At 35.2% G+C, this 21967-nt stretch overlaps 1 protein-coding gene across 3 annotated transcripts in view; it reads right to left on the bottom strand.

Annotated features, from left to right (window-relative positions):
- The window catches only part of LOC135640173 (protein PIR-like), a 47541-nt gene that overhangs the window by 13881 nt on the left and 11693 nt on the right, over window positions 1-21967 (bottom strand). For all 3 annotated transcript variants that reach the window (XM_065154374.1, XM_065154381.1, XM_065154389.1), the window contains 18 exons: window positions 19194-19263; window positions 18952-19016; window positions 18299-18494; window positions 18014-18165; window positions 15640-15733; window positions 14930-15145; window positions 14122-14333; window positions 13265-13412; window positions 12029-12197; window positions 8622-8698; window positions 8224-8394; window positions 7017-7093; window positions 6827-6929; window positions 6565-6684; window positions 6346-6489; window positions 5100-5249; window positions 3593-3736; window positions 437-524 (listed from right to left, as the gene is read on the bottom strand). In XM_065154374.1, coding sequence (XP_065010446.1) covers window positions 437-524; window positions 3593-3736; window positions 5100-5249; window positions 6346-6489; window positions 6565-6684; window positions 6827-6929; window positions 7017-7093; window positions 8224-8394; window positions 8622-8698; window positions 12029-12197; window positions 13265-13412; window positions 14122-14333; window positions 14930-15145; window positions 15640-15733; window positions 18014-18165; window positions 18299-18494; window positions 18952-19016; window positions 19194-19263 — 2396 coding nt within the window. The remainder of the gene's footprint in view (window positions 1-436; window positions 525-3592; window positions 3737-5099; window positions 5250-6345; window positions 6490-6564; window positions 6685-6826; window positions 6930-7016; window positions 7094-8223; window positions 8395-8621; window positions 8699-12028; window positions 12198-13264; window positions 13413-14121; window positions 14334-14929; window positions 15146-15639; window positions 15734-18013; window positions 18166-18298; window positions 18495-18951; window positions 19017-19193; window positions 19264-21967) is intronic.

Raw genomic sequence — 21967 nt, 5'->3', positions numbered from 1 at the left:
ACTAGAATTTGATGCGTACATTGTTAAGACATCTATCTGGCTTACAACCTTCCTTCTCTTTCTCACTTTTGTACTTTTCTTACATTTTGATGAATAAGTTGAGCAGTCTACCTACCTACCTAACACCAACCCACAAAGACAATGAAAAAAAAGCAGTTAGCATGCTTGGAGATGTTAATACTTTCTTTAAAGCTAATCAAAGTGGGAAAGTCAATCTTTTATAACTATATGTTTAAGTGGTTCAACCGTTCAACAATCATCAGTTTCTTCTAAATTTTCAACCAAATCCTAGGTAGTTTTTAATACACAATCAGCACCATGAGCAGCAACTTACGACGACATTACTGATGCTAAGAATAAACAATACCAGCATGATGGAAGGATCATAATATAATTTCAAATTCAATACAAATATTTAATAGTTTCAAGTAATTACCTGCTACACCACCATCAAATGAAAGTAGCCCAATAGACTTTGGCAATGCTTCTTGCAATCCTGTTATTCTTGGTACAATTGTCGTTATCTAAAGTAGCAATTAGTATTCACTTAATAATCTTCATTTAAAGACATCATTTGAGTATAGCAAGAAAAAGAGCATCACAACTGCAGTTCAACTTCAAATATCAACCTTAAAAAATGTTCAATGGCAGGAAAGGATAACCAATCACAAATAGTTGGATCCTATATATTCGTTGCGGTGTTTTGTTGTATTGCACAAAAAGGATAATAATACACAAAAGTTAGCACCGAGTGTAGCATTCTGAAACATATAGTGTAAATCACAATTCCAAACATAAAATTTAATTGACAAAAATTTAAATGCTATTAGCTTTATCATTAATCAAATCAACTTCTTCAAAAGACTAGAACCATCAAATTAGAGTCATTATTTGTGCTGGTGTAAAATAAGACATCAAGAACTGCATACAACTCATTCGTAAGAAGAGATACTAAGAAAAATAGGAGTTAGAAATTGCCAATAAAATAAACAATCAAATGTTCTAGGCCACGAATCTCCACCCAACATGGCACAGACTAGGCCTCAATACAATTCATGATACAATACTATAACTGGGCCATCCATGAGCCACAATGGAGCCTATCGCTATTTTCAAAACTGTACCTATGTTTTGGATCATTATGACATATAGTTACAAATTATTATGAATTGCTCTCCAATTTGCAGTATCCTTTATATGGTTATTGGTATTTTATATATAGCTTTTTTGTGAAATGTTATCCACTAGAATATAAAGGTATAATATATATATATATATATATATATATATATATATATATATATATATGTTTTAATTATGATTTTGATATAAATTATCTTGCCAAATCTCATCCATGAACCACAATGGAGCTTATCGCTATTTTCAAAACTGTACCTATGTTTTGGATCATTATGACATATAGTTACAAATTATTATGAATTGCTCTCTAATTTGCATTATCCTTTATATGGTTATTGGTATTTTATATATAGCTGTTTTGTGAAAAGTTATCCACTAGAATATAAAGGTAGAATTTATATATATATATATATATATATATATGTGTGTGTGTGTGTGTGTGTGTGTGTGTGTTTTAATTATGATTTTGATATAAATTATCTTGCCAAATCTCATCCTGTAATTTTGTGAACCATGGCAACCAGTACCAATTTCATAACAACAATATAAAGCTAGAAAGAGCAAGAGAACTATGCTTTTCATAGAGGTTTCAAATATTAGATAATGTGGAAGTAGTAGTACAGTAGTACAACATTAAGACCAGAAAGGAGAACTTCAGATGTATTGGATGAAATGCTAGGAAGAAAAAACTTATCCACACATAGAAAGATGTAAAGATACTTAGATGACAGGTTAAGTTCAAAAATAAGAAATTAGCAAACAGAGTCAACCGAGTGTTAGGGAGGAAACGTGAAATGTGAAATGCTACCACCAATCAAGGTTTGTAATTCCATCTGGTATGACTCGATATGGGTGGTATTTACCGATCCAATTGCCTACAGCAGAGGGTAAATCGGACAATACATCACATACAAGACTTATACTCGACTTGTATCATCCAATGTGCCTAGTAGAGGGTTTATACATCCATAAAACGATTGTATCAGCTAGTAACTTTTTTTTAATTTTCAACCTTTTTTTTCAAGCTTTTTTGAAACTTGGTAGGTACTGGAATACTGACACAATACGTCAATATAGCCTAGACTTGTCCAATATCCAATGCTACCCCACTGCTACTCGTGTGAGAGGGGGGGGCTATCATATTAGAGAGAGAGGCAATAATAGTACTTTTAATTTCAAAAGGTTTGTCCCACGAGTCATGGCATTCAAATCATGGAATTTAAATCACCATTCATTACTCTAGGCAACATAGTTTCCAACAATCATATACATGCATTATTCTTTTCTCTCCCTCTAATTTACTCAAAGCATACATACATGCATGCATACAAGGTTCGTAATTTCGTACCGTGCCGGAATAACGAGCTCAGCTCGGTATGGTACGGTATGCTCTAGCGTACCGCTCAATACATACATACATACATATACATATACATATATATATATATATATATATATATATATATATATATATATATATATATATATATACATATATATACATATATATATATATATGTATATATAAAATAAAGTCAAAAAATAAAAAGAGGGCAACGTTGCCTCGTTTCTTCTCCCCGCGTGGATGAGGAGAAGTCACTGACGACGCCGAGGCCTTGTTGCCTCAGACAAGGAGGAGGCAACATGACATCTGCAGTGTCCGACGAGGGAGGGCAACAACAGATCGAGATCGTCGAGAGCGAGCAATGTCGGATCTCCAGGTTCTCCCTTTTCTTCTCTCTCTTCATCCTTCTCCCTCGACTAATATTGTCCGATAGCGGGTGATGACAGTCAAAATCGACCATTACCGATCGATTTTGAGCAATAACGGGATAGAAACAACCCCAATCGATGGTATCGCCCAGTAGCAGGCGATCTGTATACCGATCTGCTGGCAGATCGATACGTACCACCCGGTACGGGCGATATCATTCGAAATTAAAATCCTTGTAAACATACATACATACATATTCAACTATCCTCAACGTGATGTTTCTACGATAATCCACTAGGGGATTGTAGTTTGGATAAGAATGGGCTGTTTAATTTTCATGTCAACTGAAATGTAGTGTCCAATTCATATTTTGGCCAAATATATCAATAGCATGCAAGTTTAGAATGTAATGGTCAGAATGTTCGGTCACAAAACAACTAAAAGCATAATCCTACTGCTACATTGAAGTAAAGATTAAAGCAATCGATAAAAGAGAAGTGTTTGACTATGCATGAGTCATTATTCACAATTGCCTATCAAATATAATAATATGAGCATAAGTAGTACAAATGGATACCTTATGAACAAAGAATAAAATATCAAATAAAATAATGTGTGCATAAGCAGTACAATGGATATCTTATGAACAAAGAATAAAATATCAAATTGGAAATTTTCTTTTCATAGTAGTTTAGAATGCCAACACAAACGCATCCCTTCGTTTTTTTTCAATATTACCTTACTTGATATATGATCCAACAGAGCTCTAACAATCCAAGGTACTGATCTTGGCCCAAGAAGTTGGGCAATAGCAAACATATGAGGAATCCCAAAGAACTCAGAATATAATGATGCCAAACTTTGGTAGGCCAAGTTCAAATCCTACAGAAAAATGATAATATCATAATCAATCTCTAACATGCAAGAACTCAAAACATAATATTGACTATACTTTACAAATAAACACGCTAGAAAAAAGATTCATGAAATAGACTCAACTTCTTGCAAAATATATTAAGAAAATGAAAATCTAGTGAAGAAAACATACTTTAAACAGAAAGCATAATCAAAATTTAATGCAGAAGGATCAATTTGTAAAAGTTTAGCTCATACTTGATTTAGCAATCCCCAAATTTAAATTTGAAAAATAAGAATAACAAATAAGTACCTTAAACAAGAATATACAACAATTTACATAATTACTATAAGTATTAAATGAATTAAGAACATGCTCATCACACATTATAGCACACAAATCTGTTACTGTGAACCAAGTTTTCATTAAAATCATATAAGTCCTCACGAGCACGTTAAATCTAATACATCAGAACTTACTGCAAGGAATGTACTAAATCAGACAATTTTCCCTCAAAAATTATAAACTACATAAATATGATAAAGAGTTGCAAAAACTAATTGATCTGCATCAGTTAAACTTTGATCATATTTGTGTTTAAATGCAAATACAAATACTCTATTTAAATGTTCCAATTGTTAGCTTCAAGAAAACCATGCAACTGAAATTTCCATATACAATCTTCTATCAAGTTCAGAATCTCATCATATAAATAAATAAGCATTTCTTTGTGGTAAGTTTAGAATTAGTGCCAATCCATAGACATGAAACACTTATCTCCACAACATCCTGCAAGGTAACAAAAGATAATTATAACCCTATGCCATCAAACAAAAGATTTCTTATTTTATTAGATCATATGTTCGTCAAGATATAGTTCAATTGAAAAGGTCAGGAATCCAGATGTCTTTAGAGTATAAATTATGATTTCAAGGTGAAGATTATGGATCACTAAAGTGTTTGATTAAAGTATCTGACTTCTAAGTATTTGATAATTTTTTGTACCTATCAAGTCCAACAATGTAAGTGTTGCATCTTGTTAACTATACAGGTTTTATTTTTTTTTCTTTGTTTATGCAATTCAAACCCAAAACTGAATATATTGACAAAGCAGTCGATACTGCTATTATAATAATAAGGCACTGCTTGTTTAACCTATCCCTGATATATCTGCTTGCCTCTTCTTCAACTTTTATAATTGTTATTGCCTATCTATATTGACTATTGCCTACCTACATTGACTGAGATAACCAAACAAGAGAGGAAGTTACTGTTAACGGAAAATGAAGCATCACTCAACCATCATTATATATATAAGCTAACATGAATGAAAATGGGAGACAAATAAGAACAGCAAGACAGTTTTTCACAATTCCATAGGTATCTTACCTGAGAGCCACAATATAAGTATGGCTTTCCACTTGGAACAGTTTCCTTTTCATAAGCTTGGCATGGTCCTTTTGCAGAACGAATGAAGCGTTGGGTAGTGTTACAAAGAATAAAGTTGGGCAAGAAATCATTCTGCATCTCAGCCCAAATCTAGTAATAAAATAAATAATTAATATCACGTTCAAATAGAATAAATAACAATGTCATTGGTAACCAACTCAGAGGGTTACTTCACAACAAGGCTTAAATACTGCCAACCCAATTTCTCCCCAAGTCAATCTAAACACTGAGAAGTAATACCAAAGAACCAAAGAAATTGTTTGGATGATGAAACTCCTAGTCACTCAAATCACAATGATCTGCACAAATATCAAGGATCACAATCCATCCCACATTTTGTCACTCAAAAACTCCTAGATTTAAGCCTTTCTTTTGGTAAGAAATTTCTGAAAAATGGGACAAGTTAAATATCTCAAGAACCATGCCAAAGGAAAGAGCTTTGCTAGGTGATGGGCAACAACCTCTAATATTTGGTTAATCATTTCATTTATTGTCTGGATGGAAGCAAAAATTACTTTATGCTTAAAAGTAATTGGTTAATTATTTCACTTAATGTCAGGATGGAAGCTACTTTTGTGATGTTTAAAAGAATAGAAGAATATGTTAAGAACTGTAGACATATTGAAGTAAAAAAAAATTCAAGGTTCTAAATTGAGGGGAAATTAGAAAACTAACAAGAAGGTCACTAAGTTGAGATAGAGGCAGTATACTGCTCTCAGTCTATATTACAGAATTTGTTATTGCCCCAAACAATTTGTTATTGCTCCATGCACAAAATCATGTAGTTGCCAACATTAATTGTATGATTTATTTTAGTATTACATTTTTTTTCCATGAATCAAGGATTTCAGGATTTATTGCAGAAGTAAGGCCACAGAAAAAATCTTCCTGTGGGTTTTTATCAAATGAAAAAAAAGATTATATAATTAAAACTATCACTAAAAAAAGGGGTATGATGCAAGAGATTCTACACTGGGGTCTGGTGCAAGAGATTCTCACCATTGTAGGGTCCTAGGAGGATTAGCGTACACGACCCTACATCTATAAGGGAAAATGTTGTTTCATGCCTTGGACATTCAGGTTGCAAGCAGCCATACTTTCATAACAAAGTTCGCTCTCATGTAAAATTAACATTACAAATAACAGATAAATGTCAAGTTCTAAGAGAACAGATAAGAAACAAAACCTGTGAAGAGAGACGGCTAGAGAAGGAAACAAGAGAAAGGTTTTCTTGAATCTCATTCAGCATCATAGTAAAGGAATCTAGTTCAAGATCTTGGCAGAGAAATTGATGTGTCAGCTTTAAGACATCCAAGAGCTTCTGCAATTCCTGTAAGCAGCAAAGTATTAGATTTAAACCAAAAACATTACATTCTAAGAATCTAACATTAGTAAAACAACTTACCACAACAGCACAAATATCCTGGCTCTCAAAATGATCAAAGAGAAAATCTATGTTCTCTCGAAACAATCTATTCATTCTTTGAGTGATTAGACTTCTCAGATTTATAGTCCTACCCAAAACCTTAAAAAAATAAACAATAATAAATTTTCATTTAGCAAATAATAAAGATAGAATACACTGAAAATCTCATTTACAAGAGACAGAAATGTAGATATTAATATGTTGTAAAAGACCACTTAGGATATCACTTGATTCTACAAACCTTTATTCTCCTCAACTTGAAAATCTTGTTGAATCTCATAGGTTTAGTCGAACAATTGTAAGCATCATCACATGCAGAAAGGAATGATTGATCAAGTAATACACTGTAGAAAGGAATGGAAAAAACACTAAAAGGCAGCACATATCTGAAGTTAGTGATGTGATGAGAAATGGTAGGAACGAATAAGTACCTTGCAGCAAAGCTTTTGTAATGCGAAAATATAATCTCATGGAGCTTGTTAACAAGCTGATCGAAACAAAGATCAACCTACAGGCCAGCAAAATCTCAAGTCACATCCAGCAAAATATTAAAAGTAAAAGTTTGATTTGCAAAAATAGCACATCAAATACAAAATTCATAACTCAAGAAGTTTGTATGAAATTAAATAGGAAGAAGTAATGTCATGTAAGGTATAGGAACTGGACCTCTAGAATTTCAAAGAATAATTATACATTCAAACCAATTGCTTAACACCACATTTATTGGTTTGATGAAGCTAATATAGCAAAGCATTGTGTAAAAGACAAGCAATATTGCTTCAGCATTATGTGCATAATATATCTCAAATTTCCAGTATCAAGGCACTTATGATCAAGTTACTAGAAGTTACCCACTGTGTCTTGTATACCAGATCATAACACAGTTCTGATGTGGAACCAATTAAATATTAATAACAAATAACACCACAATTGTTAGTTTGATGAAGCTAATATAGCAAAGCATTGTGTAAAAGACAAGCAATATTGCTTCAGCATTATGTGCATAATATACCTCAAATTTCCAGTATCAAGGCACTTATGATCAAGTTACAAGAAGTTACACACTATGTCTTGTATACCAGATCATAACACATAGTTCTGATGTGGAACCAATTAAATATTCATAACAAAAAAGCCACTAGTACAAATTAGACATTTAGCAAATTAAATGTAAGCAAGAAAGTGAACTTAAAGCATGAAGTTACCCCAATACAGGTGTCGGAAGGGTCAAAGTACGAACACATATCTCTATTAATACAAAATAGAAAGAAACCTGAGAACTGTTTAATGTTATGCCTCAATCTGATTTATAAAATTCATGGGAGCATATGATCAGCTTTTGTAAGTGCCTTCACAAGTTATCAAACTACATTTCTTCATAAGGTATCAGACTATATTTCACCAAATCCAGGATGAGTAATATTCCTCGACAATTATGTAATGTTATGGCTCAAAATATAAAAAAAATAGTTTACATAGTTTACACATTTACCGTAGTCATATCACAAACATAAGCTATCATGCTGGGCACAAATTTCTATAATAATAATAATAATAATAATAATAATAATAAACATCTAAGCAAAAGAAATGTCAACATTTTGAACACTGTCAAAAATGTATGCATATTACACATACCTCAGCTTCAATTTCATCATAAAGAAATCGCTGCTTCAGCACTGTTAGTGCATGTTGAGCAGAATCATTATAGATATCAAATGGCATTAGAATGCTTTCAAAAAGTCCAGCATCTTGCGACTCGATCACATGATCCACAAGCATCCAAGGAAGGGAGCAATCAATTGGAAACTGCACAAAGCTATTATTGTAAACAAATTTCTCCAAGATTTAGAGAATAATTAATTTATACAAATGCCAGTTCTGTTAATTGGTGAAAGCACGTTCTTGGACAAGTACAGAGAAGTCTAGCATAAAAATTTGGAGACTAAGAAGATTGACAGAGAGTTAACCCGAAAACAACCAATACTGACTGATGAGATAACTAGCTAAACAAATGCCAGTTCTATTAATTTTACCTGGATCACACGAGAAGATTCCAAATAAAATTCTCTAAACCACAGGAACCCAAGGTCTGTCAATGTACAAATAGTTGCTGCAATAACCAGACAACAGTGAGTTACTCTTAAGAATAAAATATTGTTTATTTTTCTTTCGACCATCAGAGCACACTTATAATATTGAATTTACTGGAAGTTTGTTAACCATTCAAAGACAGAAAAGTTCATAGACAAAGTACAAAAGGAATGTATGAATATCTTAGCCAATTATAAGAGAAGCAATGGAATTAATATAAGGCACAAAACATCTTCAAAATTGTGCTAAGTAATATGAAGTGCATCTTGTAGAATATAGCTACCCTAGGTCAAAATCTCGATATCGAACTGCTATTGGTCTCTGGGAGCACCAGTAAGAGTCTACTACATTACTATGTGTTAGTCATAAGTGTCGCACAAGTCAATCACGTGAGTGATAGCACATGTGACTTGACATACAGTCTTTTTACTTATTATTATTATTTGGTATTTTATCACTTTATATTTTCTGTTGCATGAATATATTGTGATGTCCATGGATTTGTACAATAGGAATCAGATCGTGATAAGATCACGATAATGAGACCAATTCACCTTTAAACACTTATCATCAATAATTCCGGTCATAGGTTACTCGAGAGGAGTATCGAGATAACCGGACAGACTGTTGTGCTGTATACTCGTTCATATGATGAATGCAACTGGTCTTATAGCTGCTCGTGTGGGGACACTATGGATACAGAGCAAGTGCTTATTGGTGAATAAATTCATTGATTGATCCGCTCACGGAATGTTAGATGATTGATGATGCCTTATTGTCAGACAGTGATTCCGTCGTACCAGTGGTGTATTTGATCTTTAGACTTGAGACACCAAGGATGTACTGTATGAGTACTCCATTCTTTGATACCGAACTTATAGGTCTGGAGGTTCCAGATATAGCACAGCCGATCATCGAGAGTGATAGTCAACCTTACGAGGGCTATTGAGTGTCGATAGAGGATCATCAGCTCTCGGTGTCATGAGAGGAATATCTCATGTGTGTTCTTGCTCAGACAAATCCCTAGTAGGGTCATTCGAATTGAGAGAGAAAGAATTCTCCGGGAGAATCCGATTAGAGTGAGACTCGTGTAGAAACTGTATGGACCTGACAGCACTATGCCCGGTATACGGTCTTTGGGATATTAGATGGATGAGGGACTATAGATACATTGTAATATATAGATCCAAAGGATTGAATTCTCCTGTATCGTTTGGGGACTGCGGCGTAGTGGCCTAGTACGTTCGCAGTCGATGAGTTGAGTGAATTATTATAGAGATAATAATTCACTGAGCCAGAATGAGTTCTGACAATATGACTCACAGTCAGCTCGATATTGAGCCTAAAGGGTCACACACATATTGCAGGTATTACGACGAATAGAGGTTCGGATATAAAATATCCGTCGGACCCCTATCTTATTGGATATCCAATAAGCCCCTAAATTATTTGATCCTATGGATGAGATCCAATAAAATCCAATAAGAGATTATTGGGTAGAGCCCCACTAATCTAAGATGCTTAGGTAGTTGGATGAAGATCCAGTACCCAATATGGCAGAATCCATTAGGGTTAAGTTGACAGTATGCCTCTATAAATAGGAGGGAACTAAAGACCCATAAGCTAGAGGTTTTTTCACTGCCACTTCTTAACTGTCATAAGAAGAATATCCTATGTGTTCTTGCTCAGACAAATCCCTGACTAGAGTTATTCGAATTGAGATAAAAATAATTCTCCGGGAGAATCCGATCAGAGCGAGGCTCCAGTAAAAACTGTATGGGTCTGATAGCACCATGCTCGTTATATAATCTCTGAGATATTAGATAAATGATAGACTATAGGTACATGGTAACTGAGGACATATAAGTCCAAATAATTGGATTCCCCTGTATCGTATAGGGGGCTACGGCGTAATACCCTAGTACGTCCACAGTCGATGAGTCGAGTGAATTATTATGGAGACAATAATTCATTGAGACAGAAGGAGTTCTGACATGTATGACTCACAACTAGCTTAATATTAGGCCTAGAGAGTCACACACATATGGTAGGCGTTGCGACGAGTAGATATTCGGATATGAGATATCCACCGGAACCCCTATCTTATTGAATATCCAATATGCCCTCGAATTATTGAATCTTATGAATGAGATCCAATAAGAGTCAATGAGAGATTATTGGATAGAGATTCACTAATCTAAAAGGCTTAGGTAGTTGAATGAAGATCCAATACCCAATAGGACAGGATCTATTATAGTTAAATTGACAGGGGGTCTCTATAAATAAATAAGAGAGAACCAAAGGCTCATAGGCTAGAGGTTTCTTAACTGTCACCTCCTATTCTCCTATCTCCTTCTCCTCAGATAGTAAGTGTGGAGATTTAGGGAACGATTTGAAGAGCGTCGTCACAGTCTTACTGTGTGGATCACCACTAGAGAGGAGGGCGTTTGACCTCTTTCATCCTCTTCTACAAATCTGCAAAGATTCAGGTATATAAAATCTCCTTAGGTAAAACACAATTATCTCACTCGAGGATTTAAGTTTTGCGGGTTTTTACGCACCAATCTTCGTATGACAACGAATATTTTTTTGGGAAATTTGGAGTTTTTATTTTGTACTTCCGTTGCAAATGTAATGTCACCTCTAGATTTCCCTATATATAAGTCAGATCATTTTATCTCTGTTTAACAAAATTCGAGAGATCAATTGAAATAAATATTTAGATAGACAAATGTGCTTCAAATTATTCAAATAATATATTAACAAAATTATAAAAGAGTTTGCTCAATTTCAAGCTTTGTACGAAATATTATAGTTGAAACAAGGCTGATAGGTTAGAATTCTTAAAATTCTAGCATTGCAAGTTTAAAAGAATGCATAAACAATAGACGATTCAAAACAAATATGAAAAGTTTTCCCCTTATGAGAAATTACCAACTAGATACACATTGGTGTCCTCATGTAACAGCACGAAAAGACATGTAATAATCTAATTTGGATTAAGGTGGACATAAGATATTATTGGTTCAGAAAATGTTTAATGTTCCCTTGGCCCCACTTAATGCATTAAGAAGACAAGTAAAATCCATTCTGGATTAAGTAGGACAAATAAAATTATCGATAACTTAGTTTTTTTGGCCCTACTTAAGGCATCAATTCATTTGGATTAAGTTGGACAAAAGAAATTATTGATTCACAAGATGCTTTAGCATTTTCTTACATGGGCAGAGTGCTATACAGTGAATCATATTTACCAAGTTACCCTAAAACACAACCTTGATAAAAAAAAATAGCATAAAAATAAATCCATAAAAAAATAACATCAAATGCCTCTGATAGGAATGAGCACCTTTGTAATCAATAATATGTAGGAAAAATCTAAGTTTATAGAAGAATGTCTCCAACTGTTTAAGATCTTCAACTGAGATTCCTGAGCCACTATTCCCAAATAAACCTCCAGGTTTTCTTAAATTGCCACCAGAAACGAGCTCACAAATCAAAAATTGCAGGCAATGTACCTATACATAGAGATTGAATTTTTTATTTAATCAACTAATGTTGAACATAAAAGAAAATTAGACTGAAGAGAAAAATGCCTTGGCACATATCAACCTACCAGCACAAGCGGAACATATTCAAGAAAATTAATAAAATAGATAAAACTTTACAAATATTGCAGCTATGATATCTTTGTCAAAAAATCAAGAATATAGCATTCTTGTTCCATTTTGATGCATATAAAACATTAATTCACGATGAAGTACATTTACAAATATAGTATAACATAAAGAATAGTTGGCCTACAAAAATATAAGCTGAGAATATTATGCGATATGAATTTCCAAGTTATGTCAAAATCAAGAATGTAACTATTGGTTAAACGTGAAGTCGTACAGTACAAGTCATCTAGTATGGCTCAGAAAATTGTTACGGTGATTAAACAAACAAAAAAGAGAAAAGCAAAAGAGGAGAAAGAAAAACACAAAAACGATCATAGAATAGATAAGAGCACAATTACTTATTTATAGCACAAAGTCACTTTTACTTTCACCCCTCATGGATTGTCATCTCGTACCAACCATGGGGTTCCAGTCCCAAACAAGAATGGTACATACCAACTGGTACCAACATATCGACATGGTACACCAGTACATACATACCAGGGACTCTAAGGAGGGAAGGAAGATAAGAAGGCGATAGAGGAAGAGGGGGAATGAGTAAGAGGAAGAGGAGGTGGTGGAGAAAGAGGAAGGAGAAAGAGAAAGAAAGAAGAGGAGACAGCGGAGGAAGAGGAAGCACACCCAAAATCAACAGTGCTAGCCCTAAACAAAAGAAAGTCTTTTCTTTTTGTTTATAGGTTGGTCCAGACCACCCATAATGAGGGCAGTCCACATACAAATTCACACCCAGACAGGTACATATTGCTAGTCTCCTACCACGGTGAAACTGCAGTCCATGCTCCTAATAGTGGTATTTATTGGACAAAATGGAATATTTCAGCAACTACCTAAATCATTGGTCCCAATTACTTTAACAAAAATTCAACTGTCAGAATAAAAGAAATGACACAAGAACATAATCAAACCTGAGCAGCAGTGGGAGCAACTGGCCTTGGATAAAATGCACTTTGCTTGGTTTCCTCATTTTCTTGATGCGATGAATGCAATTCAGGCTCAGCTTTGCTTGTATTTGCCATCCAATCTGCTGATAGGGTACGCATATCAGAAAGAAGCCTGAAAAGAGAACAAGTTGCTTATATACTGAGTGGAACTGATGCATTTACAGAAAGAAAATATCTTAAACATCAAACTCAAGACATCAAAAACTTGTAGAGCATATTGGTACTCATATATAGAATAAAAATTGTAATAGTCGAACCTATCATCAGCACAACAAAATTCTGTCATAAACAAAATGAAATTAATGAATAACAAAAAATAATTAGCATGTGCAGCAGTTGAAATTCATTTCAGTAGCAGGTATATTATAGAGGTACAACCATCTATTACTATTAGGACAATTTGATGAGGTCACAGAGGCTTAGCATCAATAGCGAGTGATAGCATAAAGAAGTTCAACATGAGACAGCTCGAAGAAAAGTTTCCCATTTGCATTAACATTCATAAGTTCTCAATTTTTTGCAACTGACTGTGTGGAAAAAAGTCAAAGTCACCAATATTCAAAATCAAATAAATTGTTACTCCAAGAACTAACAAAAAATGAGGATTTTATAACAAACTATCTTGTGAACATATTCTACTAGCCAAATTAAGCAAAGAGCTTAATCGCAGAGATAAATAAGAATGGTTTAACAAAAAAACCTGACGCCTACTAGTCATCAGCATTACCTATGACATAGAAAAGTATGCATTTTATATCATGACCAGCTTGCGAAGAGGTTCAAGGGATTTATGACATGACATCAGAATTTGCTAAATTTACCTAGATAAGTCTTTCTTTTTCCGAAATGTTGTCCGCAACATGGTGTCTAGCCTATCCTGCACAAAATCTTGCACTTCTGCATGGATTGTTTCCCATAAAGCATCAGCAACTAATGTGTCACAATGCTCCATCATCAAACCAATGCTCTTTATGTAACCAACAAGCTCTAACAATGTTTTACGTTCATCAGCTGTATAATTCCAACGTACAACCTACATTGTGATTATTGGCAGTTTATATCACAAAAATAATAGTTAAAGAAATCAGTACAACCAATATAATTTAGGAGCATAAGAATATAAGATAATATAGATGCAGCATATGATCAAGACTAGGTAACATCTTCCACAAATTTTGCCTAAAAAAAAGAAAGGCACAATTTCAACCATCAGATATATGTTAATCAAATAATAGAAAGCAATTTCTTATTCACTGTGCAGAAACAGAAACTCTTCAAACTTGTAAGAGATAAATACTATAAGCTCCATAGCACTTAAGAAAAAAACTTCATAACTGTAAGCAAGAAAATGATTTTAATCATGACTATGGGACAACCAGCAAATCTGAGAAAACCCAGTCTTGCATAAAGCAATGAATGGAAAACAATCAAGATGAGCATACAAATCAACGTTGCTGTATAAATAATCCTGCTTCAGACAGAACAAATCCAACAAGCAAGAGAAATTGAACACTAAAAATTAAAAACATTTTAATGAATTATTAGCTCCAATAGTCATGGTAGGTTAGAGGATCATAAAAGGATACTACACCACTGATGAAAATAAAAACTAAAGAAACAAAGCATAACCTTTTCGTAGTCAAAAAAGGTGGTGGAACTCTGATGTGCACCTACAGCAGCAGGTTCCTTGCATGGGCGGGAGAATTTCCAAGCACATTGTTCCCATATCCGCCCAGTCCATCGGCTGAGAAGCTGACAACCTTCAACAACCAAGTCGTACATGTTTCCTTTGACTTCTCTAGACCACTCGGTATCAGCACCATCAGTTGATTTTAGTACAACAATCTAGATACAGAACCACTCAACAATTGAAGCAATCAGATAACTAAAGAAATCAGATAAAGAACAGAAAAGAAAACTGCAAATTAGCATAATGGAGAATTTAACAATCAAGTCATGGAGTACTATTTATTTTCTCACAAATTACAGCATGTCATACCTGCAGGCGCACACAAACATACATTTATGGATCCAAAGAGGCAAACAAGTGAAATTTCAAAGGCACAGATGCCCAGTACAAGAAAATACAAATGAACACACAGGTAAAGTTGTACACTGGCACAAGTACATAAAAAGATGGTGCGAATATATGTGTCACAGTATACAGAATACTAATGTGTGCCGCACATACATAATATATATGAGACTGAGAAAAAGTTAATGCTTAGGCAACCACTAGTTGAATTGAATTTTCTTCTCACAAAAAGAAACCACCACAAAAACAAATAATGGGACTTGATACCATAGTGGACAAAGGCATCAAAGATAAAGACAAGAACCTGATTCAAGGCTGAAACAAAACGAATTGAGAAGTCATCATGCTCCGCTCGAATAGTTCCAATGTGGTTCACAATCAAATAATGCCTCTGATAAGTGGACCAGTTAAGGATTAAATGCACAAAAAGAAAATCAAAATCCAGCACAACTTTTAACACCATGGAAAACCAATTTCAAGTCAAAAACCTAGACTTGAAAGTTGAAGCTGAGCAATTGAATCTACAATAATAGTCTTATATCATTGAAAAGACTGATAAAGATGCTATATTCGGTCTTTCAACTGGAAAATAATGAAAGTCAATCACCTACTTGACTCCAAACACACAAAGCTATAGATTGCAGACATCAGTCTAATCCACATTGTCAATTGTGCAGTCCAAACACACAAGGACTGCATTTTTTCCTGGTTCAGCTTGTACTGACCAGTATATATCAGTCCAAGCCCAAAACAAGACATGGACTACCCCCATTTCGAGTGGTCTGGTCCAGTCTATTAAAAAAGAAAAAATCTTAAAACTAGAGCCTACATTCTCTTCTCCAGACACACGAAGCCCTGTGAGTCGTTGCTGCCGTCCTCTTTACATACGTGTAGAGCCCCACAAGCTGCCACTGCTGTCGCCCGCCACCGCTGTCTCCCCACTGTCCACTGCACACCTCGTGCTTCCTCTTCTTCTCCTCCTCTTCCTCCACCGTCTTCACTTCTCTTCTTCCTTTCTCTTCCTCTTCCTACTTCCTCTTCCTCCTCCCTCCTTCCGTTCCTCCACCGCCTCCTTTTCTTCCTTCTTGTTTCTCCTCCTCCTTCCTCCTCTTCATCCTTTTCCTCTATAGCCACCTCTTCCTTCCTCTTTCCGTGTTCTTCCTTTCAAGTCTTTGGTACACCGATACCGATCGGTATGGACTGAATCTTATCTATTGAGAAACCCATCAATTTTAGAAAGTCAAGCATTAATATCAAAACTAGACCTTTGATTATACAAATCTCTTAAAAGAAAATAATTTTATACATCAAAGAGAAAAAATAAAAGAGTGTGCTTCATGCACAAGACTCCCACCAATGTGAGGTTTAGAAAGGGTCAATGTACACAGCCTTCTCTTTAAATATAGAGCGGCTATTTTCCATGACTCGATCCCTATTCTCTCGGGTCGCAAAGGAGCAACCTTAGCAATGTACCAAGGCCCTTTTATACATCAAAAAGAATAGTACATAAAATTACAAGTGTTTTATTTTTCAAATTCAAAACTACAATACTACCTAATGCATCTCCTTCACCTTTTCCTTCATTGTCCCCTTCTCTTCTCCTCCACCATCCTTGCATCCCTCCCCTCTCCTCTCTCTTCCAATTTTCCCCTCCTCCCCTAGCCTGACCCACAGCAGTCACCATAGGAGCATATAGATACATGATATGCTAGCCACCAGTACTGCCCCAGTCAGCCCAATGACTATCTTATTGGTACTCTACAAGATTTGAAACGTTGGTTTAAAGGAAAAAAAATCATCTCTTCTTGCTTTTGATTTAATAAGAGTAACAAAAATCATATTCCCTTTCACATAGTCATTAAACTTACAGTCTATCACAAATTGAGCTGACTAGGTTGTATCTCACCTGATAATTGAATCAATCATCAAACAAGATATGAATGTACATGATCAACTAAAAACCAACAAAATAAAGATCAAATACCTTGTTTGGGAGTTTACTTCACCAGCTTTCAGTTACAAGATATTGTTAAACAACAGTTTATAAACTTCAGTTCGACGAAAACACCATATAAAATATGATTATTGCAGTATATTTAAGTATAGGTCCTAATTATAAACATGAATATGCTTTCACTACCAAGATAAAGCAACAATGAAAATCAAAACAAAATTTATACCCACAGATAGTTCGAAAATCAAAGAATCAATAGATAAACAATGAAAATCAAAACATGAATGTGTTACTATATCAAAGAATCAACAGATAAACAAAGCAATTACTTCAAAAGAATGCTCAGATAAGGATAAAAGCTTCACAAAGTCCTTCCAGTTCAAGCCTCAAGCTTTGTTAATTAACATAGACTTGCAAGAAACATCATAAGTTGACAAATATTCATATCTAGTCATATATTCTACACAAAAGGCACAGAAAAAATAGCTAACACCAAATATAATCAAATACGTCAGTTCTTTGGACTCGTACAGTGTAAACTTAGGCCCTGTCCTTACAGATATAGGACAGAATTCATTCTAACCAAGCATATTACAAAGAAGCACCAATATTTGACACTTCTTTACACTAATTTCTAACTAAACATCAGAGTAAAATCAGACCATAACAAGCCAGATTTTTTCTATATAGAAAAACAGCACAAAAATAAATGTGTATAGGATATTCTTGCAGCTCACGAGGTGGAATTTCATGAGGCCCAGGAAGAGTAAGAAGACGAGTTTGACTAGAAAAGCTTTGGAAGTACATCGATAGTTCCTTCATTATAGCAGCTGGTGAAAGATGAAGATCTGGAAATGCAGGAATAACAGGATCACTCTGCCAAAGAAGATCACAGAAAGGGTCAATATACCATGCTAACTTAACAGTCTTAACAAAAAAAATGGACACAAGTATTAAACATGATTTTCCTAATTTATATGCATACTGGAAAAGTCTATGGAGATAATACCTTGAAGATGTTAATAAGCCGATTAAACTTGACCCTCTTATACAGTGACTCACTCTCTTTTTCAGATGAGGTTGCTAAAACAACAAGAACCGGCAAAACACGAAGTAGCATATGGCGCTCTGGAAATAAGAGTGCAAAGTCTAGCTCCAAAGATTCAACACAAAATACTATGAGTACTTGCAAGATGTCTTCTACGCTATGCTTGAATCAAGGATGTCAAACTACCTGTAAATAGACTCAAACCAGGAAGAGCCTAGAAGACATTTCCCAAATAAGAACATTGTCAACTAGTAAAAAGAACTTAAGAAAGCTTATCCAACATATGGAGAAGCCTATAGCCATAAGCAAACTAGTTGAGGTATCACCTTAGTCTGATTCATGCATATAAAAATATGATACAGGCAAGTCATTGCTAAGACCATAGTATTTGTTTAAAAAAGTTCAAAAAAATAAAAACTGTTTCTTCTTTTTTATGGGCAACAGTAGCAAAAGTATCAAATAATAATTGTTTCTGTTTAATCCAAGATTGACGGGAATGTATCACTCAACAGAAAGAGTCTCTGGGAATACCTAGTTTCAATTTTAATACATAAGTTTCAACCCATTCTATGCAGAACTCAATCTTGATGAGTAAGACATTAAATAAAGGATACGTATTTGTGCGGAACATCTCAGCATGCAAATTCAATAGAATAGCCCATCTTGTACTTAAGAAAATCTGCAAATATAAATGTGAGTTTAGTGTTGGTAAAATCTATGGATATAGTAACATCTAAGGAAACAAAATCTAAAACAACCTATTATAATGGAATGGTCAAGTTATAGAATACACAATCTGAGGCCCTCACGGATCCTATACCAGTAAGATAAATGAAAAAAACATATAACTAGAAACCTGCAGATCGTCTAACTCTTCTCTCATAGAATCAGTATCCTGCCACTGAACACTCACTTGTGTAAATGTTCTGAAAAATTAGAAGTATAGAAAAGAATCAGTTACCAATACTTTCTGTTGTGGAGTCAGAAATAAATACAGAAATCTGGAAGTGCGATTTAGGGCATCAATAAGCAGGAATGAGAATGCAGTAAGCAAAATACATCTAAACCTAACTAACCCTAGAGAATATTATTACTACCAAACTTAATATATGACAAAGCAGATCCTAGGAATGTATAACCTTCAAAATAACTGCCCTATTTGTATGGATTCATCAAGCAATCCATGTGTTTTTTTTTTAATCATGTATAGAATCGAATGCAACTGGAGCAAGCAATACAGATGGGTGATTACAGTATATATTTATTGGGAATGCTTGCTAAAGGCTGCTCTATATGTATGGATTCATCATGAAATCCATATGTTTTTTTTTGTTTTTATCACACAGAATCTAATGCGACTGGAGCAAGTAATACAAGCGGGTGATCACAATATATAGTTATTGGGAACCAGTGGCGTTTGCCAGCCTACCAACAACAGGATCTCATCTGAAAGACAAGTGAGACTGAAATGCTGCCTTCTCAAGCATATTGTTCCATGTAGATAATTCATTTTAGGATAAACATCTCCTAGCATGTGCAACTATATTTTAAGGGAAAGTGGAAACCTTCCAAGAGAAATCAGGGATTTCAATAGGCGCTCGGGCGAGGCGAGGCGAGACGAGTTCTCTAACTCTATTCACGAGTAGCTAAGTGGTGGTTCCACACGGTGACGAGTTCTCTAACTCTATTCACGGGTAGCTCGTTCTTACTCGAACCCCCTCACCATGCCCAAATACTAGGTCAGCCCTATACCAAATGTCATGACCCGAGCCTCCTCACCATGTGAGAAGTCCTTAATGCCTACTACCTACAATCCAAACCTTAGGAGGTTCTAGCAACAAAGAGAGGAGACCAAAGACCGATAGCAACCACAACCAACCGAAAACACCGATGTGCTGGCCAAAAACAACCAAGGTTTTCACGCACCCATAAGCTTTCTTTCATACGTCTATTTCCATTATTTCAAGTTTCGTAGTTATGACTTTAACTTTACAAATAATAGAGGTTGCTTTCTTTCTATTTTACGCTTTGTTTTACTGCAACAATTCTCTTCTTTGCCAAAACTACCATCTAGAAGGTGGCATTGAATCAACAAATCATCGAAACCAAACGGATCACTCTCCCCCCTCCTCTGCCTCATTCTCCTACACGTCATTGCCAGCTCCAGTCCATTGCGCCATCACCGTGGTCGCTGCCTCATAAGGGCCACCACTTCCTCCATCTACGATCCTCTACCCATAAGCCTCACCTACTTTAGTCTTAGTTTATTAATTCTCTCTAAAACACATCCTTGATAAAAAAAAAATAGCATAAAAATAAATCCATAAAATAAAATAAAACATTACATCAAATGCTAGGCGACAAACCAAGAGAGACGTTGTCATCTGTTGAAGACTTGGTGACCAACCAAGAGAAACCCCTTGAAGAGGACACTATCAACGAGAAGAAGTCTACTACCACCCGACAATGCATCTAAGTCGTCTTCTGAATTGGACACAAAGGACTATAACCAAGTGTAGCAAGATGGTTCTCCGAAGAAGCTGCTAAAGTCGAGTTTCCCCACCGTCAAAGCAAGATTCAATGGGACGTGAATCACTCAATTGAGGGAGTCGTGTTCAGAGACGATCTCGATTCTTGACAATAGTCAACCCTATTTGATCAAGCAAAGCTCAAGCCCAAGGACTTTAGGCAAACCTCTCCCTATAAAACATCTAAAGGGAACCAAGAAAGCCTTCAACAAAGAGGCAATCGGCCCTAGTTTCGCAGTTCAAAGGAGTGAGAAGAAGAGGGAAGAATTCTGCACCGCTGTAGCCAACTTCAAACAGTAGCCTTCTTCCTCACATTCTAGCAATCAAAGCTCCACCCCAAAGCTTCGTCTAACTACCGCAAGAAGTCCTCAATGCCTACTACCTACTGTCCAAACATCAGGAGGTCCTAGCAACAAAGAGAGACAACAGAAGACCGATAGCGACCACAACCTACTGAGAGCACCGACATGCTAGCCAAAAACAAACCAAGGTTTTCACGCACCCTTAAGCTTTCTTTCACACGTATATTTCCTTTATTTCAAGTCTCATAGTTAGGACTTTAACTTTACAAACAATAGAGGTTGTTTTCTTTCGGTTTTACGCTTGGTTTCCTGTGATAATTCTCTCTGCCAAAACTACCTTCCAGAAGATGGCATCGAATCAACAAATCGTCAAAACCAAACACCATACGGATCACTTTCCCCCTCCTCTGCCTCATTCTCCTACATGTCATTGCCAACTCCACTCCATTGTGCCATCACCGTGGCCGCTGCCTCGTAAGGGCCATCGCTTCCTCCTCCATCTCCAATCCTCCGCCCATAAGCCTCACCTACTTTAGTCTTAGTTTATTAGTTCTCTCTAAAAATTTTATATTATGGCTCATTAGCTTACTTCCATAACTTTTGCAACACAGAATATCTCAAAACATATAGTACTAAAAACATTATTTATTCATCAGTGTTGTTTTAGTTCTCAACTTTTTGATACATAAATAAATTAACCAAATTTCTCTTTGATCTCTAAAAACCCACCAAAACACTTATACCTATTTTCATCCACTTCGAAAACATTCCTTCACTTGCTCTAAATTTGCAAAGAAATA

This window comes from Musa acuminata, chromosome BXJ1-4, assembly GCF_036884655.1.
Source record: "Musa acuminata AAA Group cultivar baxijiao chromosome BXJ1-4, Cavendish_Baxijiao_AAA, whole genome shotgun sequence".
In the NCBI taxonomy this organism is placed as follows: Eukaryota; Viridiplantae; Streptophyta; class Magnoliopsida; order Zingiberales; family Musaceae; genus Musa; species Musa acuminata.
This window is presented reverse-complemented; position numbering and strand designations above follow the sequence as displayed.